Genomic DNA, 22,209 nt, shown 5'->3' with positions numbered 1-22,209 from the left:
CAGTACGTATATTATATGTTAGACTTGGAAAAGTGAAGGCGCAAGTCTCTTGTTACACTAATCGATGTCGTCACCACTGCATCTTTGGCTGCTCATCCTTTACTTGAAAGCCTTTCGTTACCAAATGTTTTGCTATGCCGGCATCTCTTGCAAACCACATCAATGGGAACTAGCGGAAGCAACGACGTGGCTACTATGAAGAACTCCAACGCCTATAGTCAAGAATCATGTTTTATTACCCAGTTTACAACTAGGCAGTACATTTGTATCATATAACCCTCGCATTACTCTATAGTCATCCAGTATCAAGATAGATAGAATACGTCAATCCGGGAATTTTCAGCCCTGTCATCCAAATATCGTTAACCCAATAAAAATACACCTGCACCTTGTGTTCAGGCGCGAGACGAAAAATGTTTTATATCCTTCCATAATCCCCTGGCGAAGGCGGCGATACCGAAGCGTCCTTCCCATAAGGGAAGAATGCCGATGGTCAGCGCAGCATAGAACGCCCAAAGGAAAATCGTCACAACCCAGAAAGTGAAGAAACCTGGAAGAGACTGGTGTCAGCCTCGCTCATAAAATACGAGAGGCACAGTATCCTTACCTTTGGAAAAGACATAACCGGTGAAATACATAGGAAGGGGAACCAAAATGACGAAAATAAGCGTCATGGCGGTTGCAGCCCACAGGGCCTTCGCCAGTCCCGCTTTCAAGACGCGTTCCGCATGGGCTGACAAGTCGACTTCGACGAGCTCATCCGATCCCTCCTTTGTCACTATGACAGTGGTGTTAGTTTCGCCTTTCTCCTTGTCGTCGGTCTCTTTTTCGTCGTCATCGGCGGAATGTGCATGTTCGTGATCTTCGCCATGAGCCTTCACAGCTGTGATCTCGTGCTTGAGACGGCTCCAGTCAAAGTTCTGATTGCCACCGATGAAAGTCCTGAGTAGATTGCGGTCAAAACACAGCATGCGCAGGATAAATGGTTACTCACAATAAAGGCAAGAAAAAGAGGGGTGCAATGATGGAAATGCCGTTTCCTAGAGCCAATGGTTTGAGAGTAGAGAGGGTGTCGATGGTGATCTCGCCAGAATAGTGCTTTGTGGAGACAAACCATGCCACAAGCGCGACTGAGGAACCAAGGACGGGAGCACCAACACACGCGAGGGTGTTCATGCGTGCCCAAGTGAGCGTACAGACCATAGGAATGACGGCACTGCAGATGTGTAAGTAAGGTGGCTGTTCAAGGCTTCAAAATTCTGTTGAACGAACCTGTCGACAACAATACCAATGGCGGTGACGATGAAGTTGACAGAGAACCCAGCATGGAGGAAACCACAGGCAATGGCACCCACGGAAAGACCGAAAAGGATGACGGTAAGATGGGCAATAGCTTTCAACTGTCTATCAGAGGCCTGAGAATGATGTTATCACCTGGAATCATAGAAATGTATGCAGCACATACCTTGGGGTTAATATAGGTTCGGTAGATATCATAGGTAACCAGCCCAGTGACGGCCATCGTCTCGGAACTCATAGCACTTGTCGCCGCCATGAACAACATAACCTTAATTCGAACTCATCAGACGTTTCGTTCGGCGACGAGTACATGATGCTTACAATGACAGCACCGGCACCACCTTTACCAAGAACCGTCAAGGCGGCCAATGGCATCGGCAATCCCTCCGATACCTGAGCCACCGTCAAGCGGTCGGGGTAGGTTGGCCAGGAAGGATGGCTTTCGAGAGCTGCAGCGGCAAGACCCCAAGTACTGGCGAGGCAGAAGGGGATGGCAAACCAGGCGGTTCCGCCCAAAAGGTATCCGCCGATAGTGCTCTCCGGGTTTGCTGCGATAGCCTGGAATTGTTCAGTCAGCCAACTACAAGTTATGAGAGAAGTAGAGTTACGTACCTTTTGGAACAGCTGCGAGTCAACAGCGGCACTGAGGAAAGATGAATATATAAAGGCGTTGTAGCGAAGATAGAAAGCTCACGAGAAGCCACTTCCTACGAACACGGCACCTAAGGAGATCTCAGAGTAAGTGTACTGTACATGTACATTCATTCAGAGCACAGGCTTACCAACGAGACCACCAGAAAGGGATTTCATGGTCAGGTATTCTCCGTCTTGGTTACCGTCGATGGGATGGGCAGCCGCTGCTTTGCGAAGCAATTCGTACATATCGCCAGGAGATCCTATCAAGTTCGATGTGCCATAGACGACGACAACAGATATGAGCAAGATGATGTAGATGATCAAAGTGTGGACGTAGTCGGACAGGAAGGTAGACTTGATTCCTGTCATAGGATTTAATCAGGCATACAGGAGGAGAGGGGATGGACACTACCTCCGAGAGCGGAATAGATGATTACACCAAGGGGTAGGAGCATACAAGCTGCATCGGCGCTAGAGTATAACGTGGATTAACAAACGGGTAAATGCAGCGTTAGGATGTAAGCCCACCTCATTCCTGTCAAAGTAGAGAAAATAGAACCAGCGCCGACTAGCAAGTTGACCGAGGCGAACAACTGGTACAAGAACGAATAGAAGGCAAGAGTGAAGTGCCCGGCTGGTCCAAAGCGAACTTTGGCAACTTCAGCGAAGGTCTAAGTGTATGCCTATTAGTGTGCATCGGGAATATGATGGGATCTCAACTTACATGAGCAGCCGGAGCGCGACGTTTAAGCTCGATTGCACAAGCTGTGAACAACAAGATCTGCACGCAAGCACCGGCACCGTACCACCAGCCGCCAGAGACACCATAAGAGTATCCATATGCGGTTGATGTAAGAAGAGTTGCTATCAAGAAGTGAGAAAATCATTTCGTGCGAAAAAGAACAACCAACCAGCAATAGTCCAGGACGAGACAACCGATGCGGCCAAAAGACCGGTCCGCACTGACTTCTTGGCAGTCATTTGCATCTCCGAATCTTGCGTTTCGCCGGCATATCTGCTGAGACCCCACGCGATAACACTCATGATGATGGCAAACGCTGCGCCTAACCCGATGACCTGATATTTCACAGTCATGGATGAATGAACGCGGCACAATAGAGGGCATAACTCACAATTCCATAGCCGAAGCCGGGGGAGAATATGGGCCGAATCTGCATTGCTCAGGGAAGACCGAGATCAAGAGAGGCGAACAGAGAAGGGCGGAAGTGCGGGCTGGGGGCGGGCGACTTGCATTCTTCTGGAGTTTGTCCCTGCAAGAAGTACTTCTTCGTTATCTGTATCCGTCTCCCAATGTCCACAGTCGTTATCAGTGGAATTACAGGAGATTACAGGTTAAAAGAAGCGGGATGGCTAATAATATCTAGCGGCACTTATCACCGGCACGCTTGAGTAGTTTCGGTTTATTGATGAAGAGCAACGCGGGATTGGAGTGCATTCTACAATTTCAGGGTCAAGGTTCTGAGCTTTTCGCGCCATTGCCCTTGGCAAACACACCTCTTATCCACTATCTTCATCAAATTGAACCGGAGACTTCCAGGGTCTAACGGCGCGCCTATCTTTGAAATTAAAATAGACTTTCAGGGATGGGAATGCTGTCTGGACGGGAAAGAAGGTGGGTGTTTATCAATGCATAGAACCTATTTTCAGTTAATCTTTTGCATTTAATGCCTAGAAGGATATGACTTACCCAAACGAGAAAGTTATAGAAATGTAATGCGACTTGGCATGTAATTGGTACATATGCCTCCGAACTCTATGTGAACTTTGAAGATAAGTCAGTATCGCACAGGAGACTAGGTTATGCGTACAAATTTCACATGATTTTGAGGGATTTTCTAGGCGTCCCGATGATCGATCAAGCAGCGCTATTTCATAAAGATACGAATGGAGGGAAGCAGGCACGCAAGGAGAAGTGCTCGTTTCCAGCTGTTCCAGTAGGTGGCGGTTCAAATTCAAAGCGGTGATGTCCCAAACGGGAAGTGCCACATGTTTTCGCACCGGCCAAACAGGACCGGCTACTACTCTTCGCTTTAGCGCTGGGTGAGAATGCCTGATGTTAATAACATACCTAGTAAATCACATGAAAATAACATGTATGTAACGTTAAAAACATCGGAGGGTCCCAGCAGTGGTGTGAAATTCTGTGAGAAACTCCGGTGGGATGAGCCTACGGAACGGCCTCTTCCAAGGCTCCAAGCATCATCGGTCACTAAGATGACTACTTCCAGGTGGTGTGCTTGTTGTCGTACACCATGATAGATTTCGATTTACCTTTGATTTACCTTGTATTCATACATATATGGTCATTTCTGACCGCGTAGCGAAATAACAGGAAAATCACACGTTTTTAACATGTTATTTATGTGTTAAAAACAAAAAAACTTTCCGCGCTGCGCGCGATGATGTCATGGGAAACTCACAGTTATTTACATGTGAGGATGAACCTCACACGGGGGGTGCAACCATTGTCACGTTAAATACTTTGCCGAAAAGCATTCTCACCCAGCGCTACTTCGCTTATCACTTTCGCCCAACGATGCCCCCTGTTAATTCCGCCGTGATTCCTTGAAGTTTGCTTACTTACTTCATGTACCGTGGTACTTAGGAGCTTATCAGCAAACCGGTTACAGAGGCCGAGTAAAGGCGGCGGCCAATTTCTTTTCGCCCGGGCCAAGACCATTAACAGCATGCTACCGGGGGGAATTCAGTGCCACTTTCCCATTAGGCATCTCCCTTTGATTCCCTTCACTTTACACCATGGATTGTAAACTCCTCGTCGCAAACCGTGGCGAGATTGCTGTCCGAATACTCAACAGCGCCAAGAAGCTGTCCATACCAACTGTCGCCATTTATACCCATGCAGACGCGTCGGCACCACATGTTGCTCTTGCTGACGAAGCTTACGCTGTCGGACATGGTCCCGATGGCGAAGGATCCAACCCCAGAGGATATCTCGAGATGGATGAAATTGTGACTATTGCTAAGAAGTCGGGCGCAACACTTCTTGCTCCTGGATATGGCTTCCTTTCTGAAAATCCAGTGAGTACTGGGTCTCGTTACATCTTGTACTTGACGCGTCTCGATGCCATGATTAACGCGTTATATGTCCCCAGTTGAAATCTTATCGTTGACTTCTGTCATTAGGACTTTGCAGAGTTGTGTCAGAACGAAGGCATTACTTTCCTAGGGCCCACTCCTGAGCAGATGACCAAGATGGGTCTGAAGCACGAAGCGCGACAAGTCGCAATTGAAGCAGGTGTACCGGTTGTTCCTGGGAGCGATGGTATTGTCGATACGCTCGAACAAGCCATGGTCACTGCACAAAGGATAGGCTATCCTGTTATGCTCAAAGCGACTGGTGGAGGCGGAGGTATGGGCATGCAGATATGTGAAGACTCTAGCGATCTTGAGAAGCATTTCGTTGCTACACAGGCCAAGGGTGGTGTAAGTGGTCATGGATCGTTCAATTTAATCTCTTGTTTACCGTCTTCTTTCGCATGGCAGGCGCTATTCAAGAACTCTGCCGTATTTTTAGAGAAATATGTCAGAAAAGCTCGCCACATAGAGATACAGTGCGGGTGTTCATCGTGTCCAATCTTCATTTGTATTCTCATTACGTATCCAGGATTTTTGGCAATGGTGAAGGCTTTGTCACCCATTTCTCCGAGAGAGAATGTAGCGTACAACGAAGGCATCAGGTTAGTATGATATTATCATCTTCATACAGCCAACACCCTGATAATTCACAGAAAGTTATCGAAGAAGGTCCTAGTCCATTTTTGAGCGATGGACGTGCCAACGTGAGGAAGGCGATGTGCGAAGCCGCCGTTCGCCTCTGCTCCAGCATCAATTACCGTTCCGCTGGTACCGTCGAATTCGTTGTCGACGATGAAACTGGGGACTTCTACTTCCTCGAGCTCAACGCTAGAGTTCAGGTCGAGCACGCAGTCACCGAAATGATCAACTCTGGACTGGATCTCGTCGAGCTCATGATCAAGCTCGGTCTCAAGCAGAAAGCCGGTTTATCGTTGAATGCGGACGAGATACCGGTGCATTCTGGCCCCACAGGACATGCGATTGAAGCTCGGGTATATTGCGAAAACCCTATGTATGGACAATTCCAGCCCTCCCCCGGGACCCTTCACCTTGTTCAGTGGCCTGAGCCCCGCCCTTGGCTCCGCATCGACACTTGGGTTGGTACGGGAGTGCACGTTACACCCAATTACGACCCAATGATCGCCAAACTCATCGTTTCCGGTGCCGATCGTACAGAAGCTCTGAAACGAATGGAAGAGGTGCTCGTAGAGACCTTGATCCTTGGTCCTCCGAACAACCTTGAATATCTTGCTGAAATCGTGCGGAGCGTGCAGTTCCAGCTTGGTCAGGTAAGCTCTATCCTCATGTCTTCCGGGTCGGTGTTCAATATTTTACTCAAGGTGACGACGACCTACTTGTCGACGATGGAATTCATCCCTCGCGCTATAGAAGTACTGGAGGGAGGCATCTTGACGACAGTACAGGATCTTCCGGGACGACCGACAGTCGGTAATGGTACTCCTCTCGGTGGAGCGGCGGACATGCTTGCTGCGAAGGTCGCCAACATGTTGGTTGGGAACAAGCCGGAGACGGAGTTGCTCGAGGCGACGATGATGTGAGCAATTCACGTTTGTCTCTCCTGCCGCCTGATCATTTATCCTCGATGTTAGTGGTCCCACCCTCAAGTTTCATAGAGCAACAGCGGTCGCGGTTACCGGTGCTGCAAGTCCGGTCACACTGGATGGCGCACCTGTGAAGGTGTGGACGCGTCTATCAATCAAGGCTGGCAGCGTCCTGAAGATTGGAACTGTACGTCCTATCTGTATTAGCTTATATCCTTCAAGTTGGCTTATCCGTCGCTGTGTATCATAGTCGACGCATGGATTACGCGCATATATCGCCGTTTTCGGTGGCCTACCTGGTTCTGCTAGTTTCATGGGTTCCAAAAGCACGCTGATTTTGGTTGGAGTCGGAGGATATCAAGGCCGACAGCTTGTTAAAGGAGACATTCTCTCCCTCAGTCCGCATTGTGATTCTGTTGACGATACTGCTGCTTCTGTTCCAGAGCATCTCATTCCTCGTTATCCCAACGAGTGGGATATCGAGGTTCTGCCAGCGGCGCAATGGGATCACGAATATCTGTCCCAAGAAGGGCAGGAAATGCTCACATCAGCGAAGTGGAAGGTAAGCCCTTCAAGTGGACGCAGTGGGCTTAGGTTGGACGGTCCTCGAATTAAGTGGGCGAGAAAGCATGGCGGAGAAGGTGGCTCCCATCCTTCTAACGTAGTTGACCAAGGTTTGTCATGCTATCCTTATAAAATATTGACGCTAAGCTCTGATTCGTAGGCTGTAAGTATAGTCTGCCGCTTCCCCCCGCAAGGCTCAACGTTGATGCTCGTGTAATTAGATTCGATTGGGGCGCTCAATGTGAACGGTGATACTCCCGTTCTATTTGGTGTCGATGCTCCTGATGCTGGCGGTTTTGCTAACGTCCTCAATGGTAAGGTTCTCTTTCTTTCAACGTTGCAATTTCGTTGACAATTAGCTGCCATCTAGTACCCGCTGCTTCTCTTTGGAAACTGGGTCAGATACGACCAGGCGACACCATTACATTCAAGGGGATCAGCCAGAGCGACGCACCTTGCCTACATCAACGGAATGATACTTGGCTTGCTGCCGTTGAGGCGAGCATCAAGTCTGAAACTTCTACCATGGTGTCTTCAGGCATACTGGACTGGATTTCCACTGGCCAAATACCTGAATCATCCTTACGAGCACATATACCCGCCTCGGCTCTTCGCCCAGAATCTAAGATACGCCAGGTCGGAGATTCATTCCTCTTCTTAGAAGTCGGCCCGATGCGTCTTGATGTCGTTATCTGTGCGAGATTGGAGTCGTTTCTACGCGAACTCAACAAGCGCCAGATCCCAGGAATCCTGACGACGCTTTTGCTAATCCGAAGCTTGATGATACACTTTGATGAGCGAGTTACTGATGCGGAGGCACTACTGAAGATAATGATCGAGATTGATGCTGACCTTCCCGACGCGATGCACATGCTGCCCCTTGAAGTAGATGTATACCGGATGCCTCTGGTAAATGAAGTTAATGACTGGTTCGTTTATTAGGGGCTGATAGTTCTTCAAGGTCCCCGATGACTCGTGGTGTCAAGACGCTGTAGACCGGTACATGAAAACGGTTCGATCACAGGCGGTGTATCTACCAAACAACGTGGTACGTCGGTTTGTGGTAAAGATTTATATAAGCTGCTGATTATTGATTACAGGAATACATTGCGCGCTGCAGCGGGATGAAGTCGAAGTCAGAGGTCGCTGATTCAATGCTAGCCTCTCCATGGTTAGTTTTTGGGACTGGGTTCTGTGAGTGCCACGTGATACACCTCGAACACCATCGACTCATTATTTGATGCTCAGTTGTCGGCCTGCCCTTTATCTCTCCGGTACGCACATGGTAGATTTTTGCTCGCAACACATAGTTAAACAATATTTTGACTTCCAGATGGATCCCCGAAAGCGCCTCTTGGGGCAAAAGTACAACCCCACTAGGTTAGTTCATCGAGTTCTTTATACCTTGAATTAATCTCCCGCGACACAGGCTTTATACACCTGAAGGCGCCGTCGGTTTGGCCGGAGTTGTCGGCTCTATATATCCACTGGAATCAGCGGGTGGCTATCAGCTACTCGGTCGGACATTGAGTACTTGGAGTAAGTCATGAATTTGCGGCCTGTCCAGTTTTCTGACTGGCTTTAGATACATGGAGTGACTCTCATTTCATGATGAAGAGATTCGATCAGATTGAGTGGTATCGGGTTTCAGAGGAAGAGTACCTCAAGGTTGGTTACTTTTGTTTATGAATAAGCTCCAATCTTCATAAGGACTAGATCTCTCGGGCATTCAAAGCGGGAAAATTCAAGCCGGAAGTCAGAAAGGTGTTATTTTCTCTGTCAGAGTACGTTGAACAGAACAAAGTGCATCAAGCCGAGGTGGATGCTATTATCAAGACGCAAAAGGAAATGAGCGCAGCCGAAGCTTTGAGGTGTGACTAGTGACTTTCTGTATCATTTGAGTCTTGCTGATATTTTGCTACGCCCCTCATAGGGAAGAAGAGCTATTCAAGAATTGGATAGCTGCCAAAGAAGCGGAGAAGTCTTCTGGGGGAAGTACCAGCACGTCAGATGATTCGGGTATTCCAGTATCCAGTCCGCTGTCTGCGAATGTGTGGAAGGTTGAAGTCAAGGTTGGGCACCAGATCAAATCAAGCACGGAAACAGCGATGATTCTCGAAGCAATGAAGACCGAGGTTGCGATCAACTTTGGTGAAGAAGAGGTTGGGAAGACTGTCACGGCTATTGCAGTTCAACCTGGGGACTCAGTGAATGCTGGACAAGTGTTATATTATGTGTCCTAGCGCGATATGGTTTGGGTATAGATCAGTTTCCCTTTGTCAATACATTTATTTCCGGAGGTAAACTTGGGATTTTGGACTCTTAAATTCTGAAAATCAGTGCTGGTCTCGTTGTACGTTTCTCTTAAATAATTTGGACAACGAATACGAAAGAAATCTTGATTCGGGAAGGCGGCGTCATCATGTCACGTGCCCGAGAAATGTGAATTCGCCCGCCTCCACCGCTTTCCTTCATACTTTCACCGACACCACCTTCATGTCTTCCTGTTCCCACCTTGATCAGTTATCACTCATTCAGCCTCCGCGACTATCCCAGTCTGTCCACCGAGAAGAGTGTACGCAATGTTTTGACTCCCAGGTATGGAAGTAACAGCACCGAGTGGCGGTAGATCTGACGCGATCCCAGGACGATACTCAAGGGATTGAAGTTTGCTTAACATGCTTTAATGGCGGCTGTCTCGATCCCGAGCGACGTCACGCTCTTCTGCATGTCTCGAAGCATGGCCACCCTTTTACTCTCAACGTGAAACGCAAGTTGAAACCATCTGCGAAACGCGTACGTCGCGGTCCAGTATACAGTCGTTTTGCTTACAAACTTTTTAGAATGAGGATGAAGAGCCGCCGGCCAAAATGACAAAGCTTTCCATTGCTGAGGAACGCGAAGAAGACAAGTACGATTATCAGACGGTCGTAAAGTGCTGGCATTGCGATAGTAGTAATGGTGCAGAGATTCGTGAAGCAACGAATATCCTTCAGGTACGTTTCATTTCTATCAAATTCTGAATATCCTCCGATAGGTTTGTAGGTTCAAACATTGGTGCAAGGCGTGATGCAAGCTATGTCATCCGCCAGACAGTCCGAGGTCAAAGCCTGGGAAGAAGAGATTCCACCCTGCGAACACACCCTTACCCTGGAACAATTTACTACTGGTCCCATACCCGCCTCCGGCCTCGCTCACTGCTCGGCTTGCGATCTGAAGGAGAATCTATGGTTGTGTTTGACATGTGGCTCACTTGGCTGTGGTCGTCAGCAATCCGGTGGCGCGCGCGGTAATGGACATGGGTTGGCCCATTACGAGGCTACCAAACACCCAGTCAGCGTCAAACTCGGAACAATTACTCCGGAAGGCGGTGCCGACGTCTACTGCTACCAATGCAATGATTCCAAGCTCGACCCTGAAGTAGCTTCTCATCTAGCAATGTTCGGAATCAATGTGCAGACGCAAACGAAGACCGAGAAGAGCATGACGGAGCTCCAAATCGAGCATAACTTAAAATATGACTTTTCCCTTACTAGTGACGACGGAAAACCCCTTGAGCCAGTCTGCGGTCCTGGACTGACTGGTCTATCTAACCTCGGAAATAGGTATAACAGTTAAACTCAGTGTTAGGATATTTCTAACGGATGCCTGTTAGTTGCTACATGGCTTCAGTACTTCAAACCATCTTCTCTCTTCCCGCATTCCAACAGCGTCACGGCGCGCTTGCCCAGAACCATGCTGCGGCATGTACGGACCCTTTGCCTGCCGATTGCATTGAATGTCAGATGCACAAGGTAGCAGATGGTCTACTGAGTGGACGATACTCTCGTCCTGCACATTATGTGTCCTCTCCTGGGGCAGATGCTACGGCGCCTGTATTTCAAGCCGGTATCAAACCAACTGGGTTCAAAGCGCTTATCGGAAAAGGACATGAAGAGTTTTCAACTATGAGACAACAGGATTCGGAAGAATTCTTTACATACCTGATAACTGCCCTACGACGAGATGGGCACAAACACAAAGATCGTGCTGAGCCAGGTTTGTTCAGTCTTTCTGGTTGAAGAAGATGCTGATGATCAGCTTCTTTATAGACGCGACGTCAGCGTTTGCCTATGGTATGGAGCAAAGACTGCAGTGCAACGACTGCAAAAAGGTCAGGTATAGAGTGGATAACATGGATGTCGTCAGCGTATCCGTTCCAGCCGTAGAGAAGGGTAAGGACGCTGATGGAAAGACGCTCTATGAGGAGGTTCAGCTGTGGCAATGCCTGGAATCGCTACTCGGTGTCGATGCCCTGGAATACGCTTGTCCGTCCTGTCAAAAATCTGTTCGTGCTCTCAGGTAGGGATTTACTCTGTTTTTGAAAGGCTTTGTTTGCTAAGGATCACGTCTACAGACAAAGCAAGTTTGCCTCTTTCCCCGACGTACTCGTTGTCCATACCAAAAAATTCCAGCTGGTGAACTGGGTTCCAGCAAAACTTGACATACCTGTTCTACTACCTGTTGGAGACGAGCTCCAGTTCACAGACAACCAGCTGGGGCATGGATTGCAAGCTGACGAAATCGCATTACCAGGGAACGAAGCCTGTAATGTCCCCGTGTTCTATTGACTGTCTGCCCATTTAATCTGCATTCTAGCATCTTCAACATTACCCCAGTTCAATGAGGCTGCGATGGCACAGCTGGAAGCGATGGGATTTCCGGTTGTTCGTTGCCAGAAGGCGTTGCTTGCTACTGGAAACAATGACCCTGAAGCTGCTATGGAATGGTTGTTCGGCCACATGGAGGATCCAGGTGCGTATACCATTGGCGCAACGATCTTGAGTGCTAACACTGTTACAGATATCGATGATCCTATCCAGCCTACCTCATCTTCTGCTGCGACTTTTGAGCCATCTCCCGAGCAGGTTAGCATGCTCTCCGACATGGGTTTCACCCCCGCTCAAGCGAGGAAATCTCTTCGGGAAACTGTATGTGCTCTTTTCCATCTGGTTGATGAATCCTGAGGTAATATATCTCCTTATAGGGTGGCGACGCCGAACGAGCTGTAGAATGGCTGTTTAACCATCCCGACGACTCCGGCGAAGACAGTAGTACGCCGGCAACCACTCAACCCTCGGAACCTGTAATTGGAGGGTCAAAGACGGTCCCAGCCATCTACAAGCTGAAGGCCTTCATCTCTCACAAGGGACCTTCCGTGCACTCCGGTCATTACGTAGCACATATCAAGGTCGGAGACCAGTGGGTGCTGTTCAACGATGAGAAGGTTGTCAAAGCCGATGATGAAAGCGTGAAAGAATTGAAAAAGCTGGCGTATCTGTATATCTTTGAGAAAGTCTGATCCCATTTCTGCGTTTGTGTACGTTGTGTACGATAGAATGAAAGCAATTGCAAAATTATAAATAACGTATTACTTCTCGGCAGCCGGCTATCTTAATTACCGGCTCCCACTTAACGTCAACCGTCATCATTCATCATGTTCTCCATTAACTCGTTTTCACTCATTAACTAATGGCTTCTCAATTTTCTACAAAGTTTATTCACGTTTCTGAGCCGTCACCTCATGTTTTTCACGTCGAATTATCCCGGTAAGAGCCTTTTTTTTAGTACGACAAATCACCGCCGTAATTTTGATTCTAGAAAACCTGTGAACGCCTTCAATGTCGAGTAAGGAACACAGTTTGGCCCTATATTCTCAACCCTCACTTTATGAAAGATTCTGGACGCAATACGGGGAACTGTTCGAAAAATTGGCGGAAGAAGATGTGCGCGCCGTCGTCCTGTCATCGGCCTTGCCAAAGATTTTTACGGCAGGAATCGACTGTGAGTGTTCTTCTTTAGTGTATTTGGTTGGTTAACAATGTTATGGTGTACTGAAGTATCTGATTTGGCGAACTTGACAACCTCTCAGTCTGACGAAGACACCGCTAGGTTGGCCATCAAGCACTCGAAGCATATCAAAACGTTCCAGCACGCTATTGGTGCACCAGCGCGCTGCCCGTTCCCAGTCATTGCTGCGATACATGGTTCTGTCCTCGGTTTGGGTGTGGATATTGTCTGTGCCTGCGATATCCGCTACGCAGCTTCAACTGCTACCTTTACTATCAAGGTGCCAACCAGACTCTTTCCTAGACGACTGATATTTATATTTTTGTAGGAAGCAGATGTTGGGCTAGCGGCTGACGTAGGCACACTGGCATATCTGCCCAAAATTGCAGGCAACATATCCCTCGTCAGAGAGTTCTGTTATACGTCACAGACTTTTTCGGCTGCTGTAGCCGAAAAGATGGGTCTGCTGTCTTCGGTTATTGAAGGCGGCAGGGAAGATGTCGTAGGTGCAGCTCTGGAGCTGGCCAAGGTGATTGCTTCAAAGAGTCCCGTTGCTGTCGCGGGCACGAAGCATATCATCAGTCATGCTTTGGATAACAGCATTGCTGCGAACCTTGACTACACGGCCGTTTGGAATGGAGCAGCTCTTCAAACACGGGTAGGCATCGTTTTCATTCGCCTTTTTCATCCGTTGAGCACCAAATATAGGATATTATCGAAAACGTGTCCGCTATGAAGGCAAGACGCGCGCCCACGTTTGCACCGCTTCGTGCAAAGCTATAATACCAGCAACCGTGCCACTTGATTGTCGTCTTTCATTCCAACTTAAGGATAGGCGGAGGCAAATCGCGGTGCCACTCTCATGCCCACCTACATATGGATTTATTCCAATCATTCTGTAATGTGCTTGTGTAGCTCATCCGAGCTGTATAGGAATTTGTTCTCTGGCTTTGTCACCGTATAAGGCGAGAACCACAGTTCAAGATATTCCTTAAATAATCTTCGTCTTATCATATCTTCTATACCATGTTTCGAGGGACCTGAGGGGTGACCGGTGGCAGGTAGCTAGCTGCTCTCTGATGCTATGCGCATAGCTGGCTTGGGGCAAAGATGATGGAACCATCAGCCTACATCGGACACCTTGTCAGGCATGACGGATTCATAAGATCCTCAAAGGACACATCTCATACTTTTTCAGAGTCTTCCTTGCATACTACACCTAGGGCTGTGCACTGTCGTAACCGACCGTATACCTCTGTCAGTAGATCCTTTAAGCAAAATCGTGTTTATTTATGAGTGACATGATGAAAAATCAATCTGAGTATGGTGCACAACCAACGTACTTACACAGCTAGTACTGCCCATATTACTTATTTGCCTTTCGAAGCGTGCTTCATGGCATATGACACTTGAGTTGAATATAACGATGCAATTATGGGATGATACCGAATGACTGTCATTTACGCTAATCCTTGCCAACAACAATCCTATCCTTGGTAGGAAAGGCGATAATTGAATCCAAACCTAGTCCAACTACCTTGGATGGAGGTGAAGCTGACTTCAAGTCAACTTCAAGAGTTCTGGCCTCGGACATGACACGCAAGCGTACATATGACTTTCCATCGGCGGGCCCAGCGTCACAGTCAGCAATACCATTCTGGTCAGGCACATATGCAGGGCTGTAGATCTGAATTCGGTCGAGGGAGTCCAGCATTATCTTCAGATCCTTGATTTCTAGATACCAAAGATTGAACTTAAGAACAGACATAATAAAAGCGTCGAAAATGCATACCAAGTTTGTAAAAACAAGTTTTCCCAGTTGGGGCTCGTGGCATCCATTCATTTGATGAGTCCTGCTGAGCCTCCTGATCTAGGTTTGGCAGAACACGCATGATGTAAAGATTTTGAATCCTTTTCATGCGAAGGTCTCGGTTTTCGAAATCTCGGCGCAACCACTCCACACACATAATACCACCAAATATCAGCCGCTCTAATGCCTCTCCCGCCTCACCCTGTTGACCGCCGTTCATGTCGGGAGTAATAAGCCCCCTGAAAAGTGATTTTGTAATAGTGTGGGTCAACTCGTGGAGAAAAGCGATCATGATGACGGATTGTACGATCGTAAGTTGATCAGATGAAGGGCTATCAGCCTTGGCTTTCTGTAGAGTGGTATCAGGGTGTTTGAACTACATGCACATAAGCACAGACGCACCTCAAGGTCTATGTAAGCTGCTACCAACTCACGAGAAAAAAACATCTCATTATCCTCGCGGTCATCAACACCCTTGCATACGAATCCCCACGAATATTCCTTTATTGCATGACGGCGATTTCTGGATTCGTGCTCTTGAGTGTCGACTAGAACAATCGCTGGAGGCGAATCTCGGATATAAGAGACAATGTAGGGAGTCAAATCTTCCGGACCCTGAGACTCGGGGTGTGAATCAATCCAAGCCTGTCTCCCTACATCTGAAGCCGCAATGGTCCGGACCACGTATCCAAAATTGACTACAGTTCCCACCCAAGACTGAGAACCCGACATCAGATGCACCAAGATCTGTTTGACGAACTGAAGAAAAGGGGCGAACTCCGGATCCTCGGTGACTTCGTTGGCCTTGTCTTCCAGGTAAAGACGAACGGTTCCAAGGAGTGCATGGTTATTGTGTTTTGTCTTGTCATCAATAAACAAAGACTTTTCGTAGAAACGTTCCAGTTTTGATTTTCGAGCTTCCATGAGGGCACTGTTGGTCTTGGAACGGGTGGACATGACGTTTGAAACGTTAATCGATGATGAAGGAACAAGGCTAAGTACTGCGATGGTAGGATTTGCACTTATTTGTGCAGGGCCGAGATATATGCCGCGACATGGTTAGAATCCAGGAAAGGGAGGCTGTGGTACTATACGAGCTGGATTTCAAAAGGCCAGGCTGGGTTCAATATTCCGAGCTTAACAAACTCCATAGTGGAATATTGATGACCCTGTGGCTGTACAGGCTGGCGCGACGTCCGGGTCTTGCTAAGTAAAGTTTTACTAAGAGGAAGAAAGTACTAGAAGGATACGAAAGAGTATTTAAATAGCTGGTTTTCGTAGTATTCTGTACTCGTTTGTCTTTCTAAGCAAACATGGACTGTTCTTTCCTAACTCACATGGCAAATGTGTCTAATTGCACGGTCGCGTGTTATCCATTGACATACATACATACAGTGGCAACAAAAAATTCGAGAGGCAGAAAATATAGTAGTAAGTAGCCCAGTGCCAAGACATCGACGGGGCAGGGAGAGAAACAAATGTGAATCACTTCAAGACATTGTCGTTTTAATAATCGCCTACATATCCGTAAACTGCAGTAGTATCCCGACCATAATACATTGATGGTGGACAGCAAAAACAGTCTGTATCCAGGCTTTGGTATACAATTTTCTAGCATCTAAGCAGGAGGATGGAGGATATCACGGGCATGAGATAAATCGCCCATGATATCATGCTCCTGGATGTCCCACTGGTCCGAAGCTGAGGAAGAGGCTGGCTCGGAGCATTGTCGTACAGGAACAACTGTGATTTGAGACGGATTCACAATTTAAATGGAGCGAGAGGATACCCTTACCTTGTCAATCCCAGCCTGGCTATTCATCATATCCTCGTTCGAGTGTGAGACTCCCTCGACCCAGTCAACGGTTGCACTTGGCGGTAGGGAACCCTCCAAACCCTCCAGCATTGCAACAAAATTCCGGCCTCTCTCTAAATGGGTGCTCCCCTGCGTCTGAAAAGAGACGCTCAGTAGCTGCGCACGAGACAGAAAAAAAGTTCCTGACCAGTGCTTCGCATCGGGTGTCTCCAGGACCATTATCTTTCTAAAGGCACAGTTAGTCGAGATGCTGATTAAATACGTTCGAAGAGACACGCTTACCAAACCCCACGCGTAGTGTATGTTCCTACTGTTATATCTAGATACCACACCATTTCTAGCCGCATCCCCGGAAGAGTACGCCGGAAAGCGACTGGACAGTCCATACTTGTAGTCGTCCACACCTCCACACGTTGCATTAGGGAACGGCCGGTCCTTTGTCAACCAGCATAATGACCCAGGGTTGGCTGTTTTGCTTTAACAAGGTTGTTCCGAACAGAGGACAACGAACTCACCTATCCAAAAGTGAAGACGATTATCGTCCTTGGTCGATCTCCGTAAAGCAGCGTAGCGCTGGGTCATTTGCGCACCTGCAGAATGCCCCGCGATGACGACGGTCTGGGAAAATAGTCAGTATCGTAGGAATTCGGCAACGCTTTGTTACTTACTTTTAGATTTGGGTATACACTGGTATCCGTGTAATAATCCACCAAAGCGTCGAGGACGGCAAAGCTACTAAGATATGGTGGGGTGATGCTCTCATGCCCACTAACCCAAGTTGTCGCGCCCCAAAGCATCTGGCCATCGTGGGCCGCACCTGCTTTCAAGTCGGGTTGCGTGAAGAAGCATGGTCCCATGATGGATACGTTGTCGCGTCCACTAACGGCACCAGACCTTGTTGCATTAGACAGAGCGTTGTTCATGACGTTCCAATCTGATTCATAAGGATAAACATTCCACCCCTCGGAAGTAAGAAACGGGCCTACAGAACCAGCAATCCCGGTTCTAAGAACTCATTAACTCGTGATACAGTCAAGTCGGAAGAAGACTTACTCGTCCAGGTAAAACTATCACTGCTCTAGTTATGTTTCCATTATCAACCCCGCTGGTTTGGTATACGGGCTACAAGCCGTCGTCAGTCACAACATCCACGAAGTCTACTAAGCCATGTAACTCACTAAGCTTCCACCTCCCACGTCCCAGTCAGGATATGCGGTAGCATCGATGACCTGCGGCAATGTCTGCCAGCCATTGTCGGGATCCCCACCTACAGTTGGGTTGGGATTACCTTGAGATAGAACAAAAGTGAGAGACGCTAGTAAGTAGAAAGAAAGAAACAACATGGCGGTAACTGTACGACCAACCATTCACACTTGTAAAATATATCAATTCATCGTGTCAGCTATTGATTATGGATGCACCTTGTCGGTTCCGACGGCGTTAAAGAATTGAATGTTTTGAAAGCCTGTCCATCTCTTATCCTTGACCACCGCATTGAATAGCACAGCGCCAGAAGAAATTGAATAGTACATCAGATGCTCAAAAGATCAGAAAGCCCTGTTTATGAGCGAACCCGCTCGCTCACGAGTCGCGGGGAAGAAACGTACGGCATCAAACACACACAGGGAGCCGTTGCCGTAAAGCGTAAATACGACAAGATGGCTGTCATCAGAGATACTAAGTTGAATGTAAATTTCCTTGGTCAACGTTGATTGACGAAATTGACGTACATAGCGTCGGTTTTACTGCATCCGTGGTTCGTAGAGAGAGATCCTAGAGCCCAGCGACCGAAAACATAGCTTCATCACATAGGCATTCCAGCGACATATCGCACAAGAGTCGGCTGATGGTGACAGGAGATCTAACCATACAGCTGAGGGCGTTGGTGGTAACCAGCTTGAGCTCAAAATTAGACGCATGAAAGCCCGGCACTTGCATAAACCCAATACGAATATACAGATAGGTAGTAGGCATAGTATGTAGGTAGTGTTACATGTCACAGTCAAACAAATAGCAGTCAGATGTAGAAGTAGGAGTCTAGTTTTGTCGATACGCATCGCCCTTCAGCTTAGTTCCAACTATAGTAGCCGACAAGCGCGTTGAAGTTGTACGAAGAGGGGTTCATATTGAAAGCGAAGCCATCTGGCTTGAACTCCGCGACGTTAGATCCATCTCTGGACACCTGGACCTGGACCTGGCAATTCTCGACGAGCGGCAGACTAAGCTTCCATGTCCCACTGGACAACTGCCAGAAGAGATTTGAAGAACCACAGATTAGTGAGACCGTAGAAGGCGCCTTCAGAAACACGACTGCCCAGAGAACGTCTTTTGTCTAGGAAAGTTATTCGTCGCATAGCTGTTTATTTGTCAGGCTTGGAAGCTTACAAGTTTCCAGTTATCAGGTATCCCTACGCTGTCACTGGGAGCGTTTGCTGCTGCAGGGTAGAGACGACTCCACAAGTAGATGCCGTTATAATCGAAGTTTGAAAAGCGTCCGTCTTTGAAAGCGCGAGCATAGTAAGACCCGAGTTTCAGCCAAGCTTAAAGATCTTGTCAGCAAAATAGTATCCGAGTTTTGCGACCGACGGATTACCTTGATGATCGTAACCATTAGTCCATGCCTCCGAACCAGACTGAGAGCCTTCAATAGGTCCTAGGTAGTGCGATTCTCCAAAGTCGTTCCAAGTCAAAATTTGTACCATATCGACTTTTTCTCTGTTGATTATGAGGTTTTCCCAGCGTGCAGCGAATAGCCAGTCATCAGAGGGATAGATCCAGTTTTTGTTGTACGTGTCGCGCCCATAGTGCTGGAAGAAGCGTCAAACAGCATAAGCTGGCCATTCAAATTGTTACCTACAGTGAAGAACCAAGGTGAACAAGCTGCCATGTACGTCTTCCCCCCCAGATTGGAGACATAGTTGAGGTCAGAGTCGAAAGTGGTATCGTTGCCGTCCTTCGTCCAACCGGAATCCCACTTAAAACCATTATCTAGTAAGTATTTTGATACGACGGAAAATGACTCACACCAAATATGCCATCGATGGCTTGAAGTCCTGAAATTTGCGATGGGTCCACAAAGAACGAAGGTACAAAATGGATATCTTCAGGGAAATCATGTTTGACAGCGAATTGCCACGCTTGATCGAGATTCTTCGTTCCAAAGAGACAGTGTTCGCCAGAAAATGTCGACACAAGCATTTTCGAGTCAAAGAGAAAGTAGGATCCGTGACTATGGTACTCGGTGAGGTATTGATGTAGCGTCTCGGCGTCTTGAGCAGAAGAGCAGGGTATAGAAGACATATCAAACGAGAAGAACAGCTTGAAAGGCGTTTTCATGGCGCTACAAGCGCCGAAGGCGTCAGCGACTTGATCTCGTTCCCAAGAGTCTCCACCGATGTTCAAGGCGAAGGCGTCGATTCCGTTATCATAGGCGAGTTGGATATCTGATAGATTTAAGCTTGCGATGAGACAGAAGAGAAAGCTAGAGCTCATACCCTTTGTCCAGTCATCAGCGTTATACGAACGCGAGTTTCCTACGATGAAGTGGGCGACGACGGTCTTGGAGTCCGATGTCCGCTTAGAGAGTTTACGAGATGCAAGAGCGCCATAAAATAGAGTGTTCGCGAAGAGCGTGACGAAGAAAATGGAGAAAAATGTGGGAATGGTCGCCCGGTACATGACGGGGGAGGGTAGAGTTATGCTACTGTTTGGTCGTGTATCTTCTTGTGGTGAATCCATGCGGTCACGGGATTTCTCTTGAGGGCAGGTCATCTCGCACGCCGGAGGGATTTCCAGCTCATCTTCCTCTCCCGTAGCTTGACGCTAACCGCTAAATTTAGCATCTATCCGTGGTTCTAGTCGTATTATACACTTCCATAAAGGCTCCTTGAGGCAATGAACCATGCAGTCCAGCTTCAGCTCACATCATGATAAACCGCAAGCTCGAAAATGAAGAGCAAGCCATTGAATTCCTTCTGTCATTGTACTATTCGTCAAAGAACGCCGTCGTAAGTTACTCTACACCATCGCAAGTAATAACGTGTCTACTCTTTTCCCCCCAGTGACAGATACCTAATATTGCGAGCTTTCTTCTACCAGGACGAACGTCTCCCGGTTTCGTCACTGGCTCCAAATTCGCTGGAGAATCGTGCACCACTGACCCATTCAGTCATGGCACAATGGTCTGCCCTATTGAAGGAGTTTTGCTCTACAGTTCGTTTTGTCCTTCATTCGTGGCTGAGCGGTTGAACGTGCTACTATGCCAGTCATCTAAGGAGTTCTCGTTGTCGACAGGGTACTCAATATTAGTCTCGACAATCGCTCTCTTTTTTTCAAATTATCCGGGCTGCTACAGCGAAACTCCAGAAGGTCTCAAGCGACCACAGTAGGTTATTTCAAAGTCTGCGTTCAAAATATCGATTAATAACAATTACTCTGCACAGTCCGGGTCAATGCACCAGAAAAGTACGAAATTCCGCAACAAAGCTCTGAAAACAAGACAAATCCCGATGGCACGTGATCGTTGAATCCCTGCTTTAAAGGCTTAGGCCACCCAGGGACGACCACATCAACCAGACCTCAGCCTACCAGTGTACCACCACCGTTCTATCAGCCTTGCGTATCCGGTATACGAACAAGTCTGCTTGCAAAACAGCATTTCATCGAAACAATCCTACACTATCGCCGACACGTAGAACATGCTCGCTGGCAATGCCACTGGATTAGCCTGCCTCCCCACCGAACTTCTTCTCGAAATCATCTCTCGGTTCCCTTCACCGCCTCTGAAAGCCTCAATGTTCTACTGTCTGACCGTCGGCGGTAAGGAGCTGACTGAAAGATCTGCAGCGCTCGTTTCTCTGTCTCAGACGTGCAAGGCTTACAGACAGATATTTTTACCGATGGTTTGGGAGAAACTTGAGGCATTCCAATGTACCGATCCCAACATCGAAGTGCGCCCTGAGCTCCCTGAGTGGCAACAGAATGTGACCAGTGAAATCGTCAGACAATTACAAACCGTCACGATCAAGGATCCGGCGCTTGCTGATCATGTCCAGTGCGTCCTTCATCATATTTGTGTGATTCTTGACTTATGAAGAGAACTGTAGATCTGTATCATTCACACTGACAGAGTCTGCTCAAAATCTATATCCTTGGATTGCGAAATCTCTGTCCATGCTGCCACGCCTGACCACCGTACAGATCTTTGGGCTCGAGTTTAAAGGATCCGAAGAGGCTCTTCAAAGAGCCTTTGAAAACATCCTCGTCCCTTCGGTTCAGACCCTTGCTATCCCGAACAGCGCTCATGTCATTTTCTCAAGCTTCCCAAATGTGTTGAATGTCATTTGCAATTGTTTCTACGAATCTTCGCGGGAAGACTTTCTGAAAAAGGTCATCAAATATTATCCGATTGTGCATCGCGTGCACCTTTGTGGTTTGTTGCTCAGTCCGTTGCTTGAAAGTGAGAAAACAAACTTCCAACTGACGATCAGTGCTGACTTGGATAACATAGCGATGATCCGTCGACTTCCATACCTCCGCGAAATTGGCCCTATCGCGCTCTATACTGGGATAAATGA

General features: G+C 47.8%; 8 protein-coding genes across 8 annotated transcripts; 4 read left to right on the top strand and 4 right to left on the bottom strand.

Annotated features, from left to right (window-relative positions):
- Window positions 1–395: 395 nt before the first annotated feature.
- EV420DRAFT_1620757 (uncharacterized protein) lies at window positions 396–3,113 on the bottom strand (the record flags this gene model as incomplete). The annotated part of the gene is made up of 14 exons (XM_060475609.1): window positions 396–550; window positions 608–942; window positions 995–1,216; window positions 1,273–1,415; window positions 1,466–1,578; window positions 1,632–1,857; window positions 1,912–1,942; window positions 1,994–2,021; window positions 2,082–2,297; window positions 2,348–2,406; window positions 2,464–2,606; window positions 2,660–2,799; window positions 2,847–3,012; window positions 3,069–3,113. The coding sequence occupies 14 exons, from the start codon at window positions 3,111–3,113 to the stop codon at window positions 396–398; spliced, it is 2,022 nt and encodes a 673-aa protein (XP_060330443.1).
- A 1,363-nt stretch (window positions 3,114–4,476) lies between these two features.
- EV420DRAFT_1543818 (urea carboxylase) lies at window positions 4,477–9,524 on the top strand. The gene is made up of 18 exons (XM_060473220.1): window positions 4,477–4,995; window positions 5,101–5,400; window positions 5,461–5,528; window positions 5,582–5,654; window positions 5,706–6,341; window positions 6,393–6,607; window positions 6,663–6,801; window positions 6,865–7,300; window positions 7,400–7,492; window positions 7,549–8,087; window positions 8,140–8,226; window positions 8,279–8,372; window positions 8,427–8,452; window positions 8,512–8,558; window positions 8,608–8,717; window positions 8,764–8,846; window positions 8,895–9,049; window positions 9,112–9,524. Exons 1-18 carry the CDS (start codon window positions 4,714–4,716, stop codon window positions 9,419–9,421), a joined length of 3,693 nt encoding a protein of 1,230 aa, XP_060330442.1. The 5' UTR covers window positions 4,477–4,713; the 3' UTR covers window positions 9,422–9,524.
- A 100-nt stretch (window positions 9,525–9,624) lies between these two features.
- On the top strand, window positions 9,625–12,586 carry EV420DRAFT_1543815 (uncharacterized protein). The gene is made up of 10 exons (XM_060473219.1): window positions 9,625–9,776; window positions 9,825–9,974; window positions 10,022–10,174; window positions 10,224–10,783; window positions 10,834–11,216; window positions 11,270–11,519; window positions 11,575–11,765; window positions 11,817–11,972; window positions 12,021–12,148; window positions 12,205–12,586. Exons 1-10 carry the CDS (start codon window positions 9,675–9,677, stop codon window positions 12,517–12,519), a joined length of 2,388 nt encoding a protein of 795 aa, XP_060330441.1. The 5' UTR covers window positions 9,625–9,674; the 3' UTR covers window positions 12,520–12,586.
- A 34-nt stretch (window positions 12,587–12,620) lies between these two features.
- On the top strand, window positions 12,621–13,954 carry EV420DRAFT_382169 (Delta2-dienoyl-CoA-isomerase). Its single transcript, XM_060481898.1, has 6 exons — window positions 12,621–12,766; window positions 12,819–12,845; window positions 12,895–13,001; window positions 13,058–13,287; window positions 13,336–13,665; window positions 13,716–13,954. Exons 1-6 carry the CDS (start codon window positions 12,690–12,692, stop codon window positions 13,788–13,790), a joined length of 846 nt encoding a protein of 281 aa, XP_060330440.1. The 5' UTR covers window positions 12,621–12,689; the 3' UTR covers window positions 13,791–13,954.
- Window positions 13,955–14,387: 433 nt separating this feature from the next.
- EV420DRAFT_382176 (uncharacterized protein) lies at window positions 14,388–16,092 on the bottom strand. Its single transcript, XM_060481899.1, has 3 exons — window positions 15,220–16,092; window positions 14,800–15,166; window positions 14,388–14,741 (listed from the first exon to the last, which is right to left on the bottom strand). The coding sequence occupies exons 1-3, from the start codon at window positions 15,772–15,774 to the stop codon at window positions 14,473–14,475; spliced, it is 1,191 nt and encodes a 396-aa protein (XP_060330439.1). The 5' UTR covers window positions 15,775–16,092; the 3' UTR covers window positions 14,388–14,472.
- Window positions 15,972–18,249, bottom strand: EV420DRAFT_1543804 (uncharacterized protein). Its single transcript, XM_060473218.1, has 9 exons — window positions 17,812–18,249; window positions 17,687–17,755; window positions 17,620–17,638; window positions 17,302–17,567; window positions 17,149–17,251; window positions 16,916–17,100; window positions 16,821–16,859; window positions 16,613–16,768; window positions 15,972–16,560 (listed from the first exon to the last, which is right to left on the bottom strand). The coding sequence occupies exons 1-9, from the start codon at window positions 17,998–18,000 to the stop codon at window positions 16,429–16,431; spliced, it is 1,158 nt and encodes a 385-aa protein (XP_060330438.1). The 5' UTR covers window positions 18,001–18,249; the 3' UTR covers window positions 15,972–16,428.
- Window positions 18,250–18,701: 452 nt separating this feature from the next.
- On the bottom strand, window positions 18,702–20,326 carry EV420DRAFT_1308881 (glycoside hydrolase family 71 protein; the record flags this gene model as incomplete). The annotated part of the gene is made up of 6 exons (XM_060468535.1): window positions 20,128–20,326; window positions 19,658–20,076; window positions 19,491–19,607; window positions 19,227–19,440; window positions 19,019–19,173; window positions 18,702–18,965 (listed from the first exon to the last, which is right to left on the bottom strand). The coding sequence occupies exons 1-6, from the start codon at window positions 20,309–20,311 to the stop codon at window positions 18,702–18,704; spliced, it is 1,353 nt and encodes a 450-aa protein (XP_060330437.1). The 5' UTR covers window positions 20,312–20,326.
- A 1,004-nt stretch (window positions 20,327–21,330) lies between these two features.
- EV420DRAFT_1270656 (uncharacterized protein) lies at window positions 21,331–21,973 on the top strand (the record flags this gene model as incomplete). Its single annotated transcript, XM_060467583.1, has 2 exons — window positions 21,331–21,686; window positions 21,739–21,973. Coding segments are annotated over 2 exons (591 nt in total), but the record flags the coding sequence as incomplete, so codon positions are not given.
- Between the last annotated feature and the right edge of the window lie 236 nt (window positions 21,974–22,209).

Source organism: Desarmillaria tabescens, assembly GCF_030435595.1.
Source record: "Desarmillaria tabescens strain CCBAS 213 chromosome Unknown EV420scaffold_18, whole genome shotgun sequence".
NCBI lineage: Eukaryota > Fungi > Basidiomycota > Agaricomycetes > Agaricales > Physalacriaceae > Desarmillaria > Desarmillaria tabescens.
This window is presented reverse-complemented; position numbering and strand designations above follow the sequence as displayed.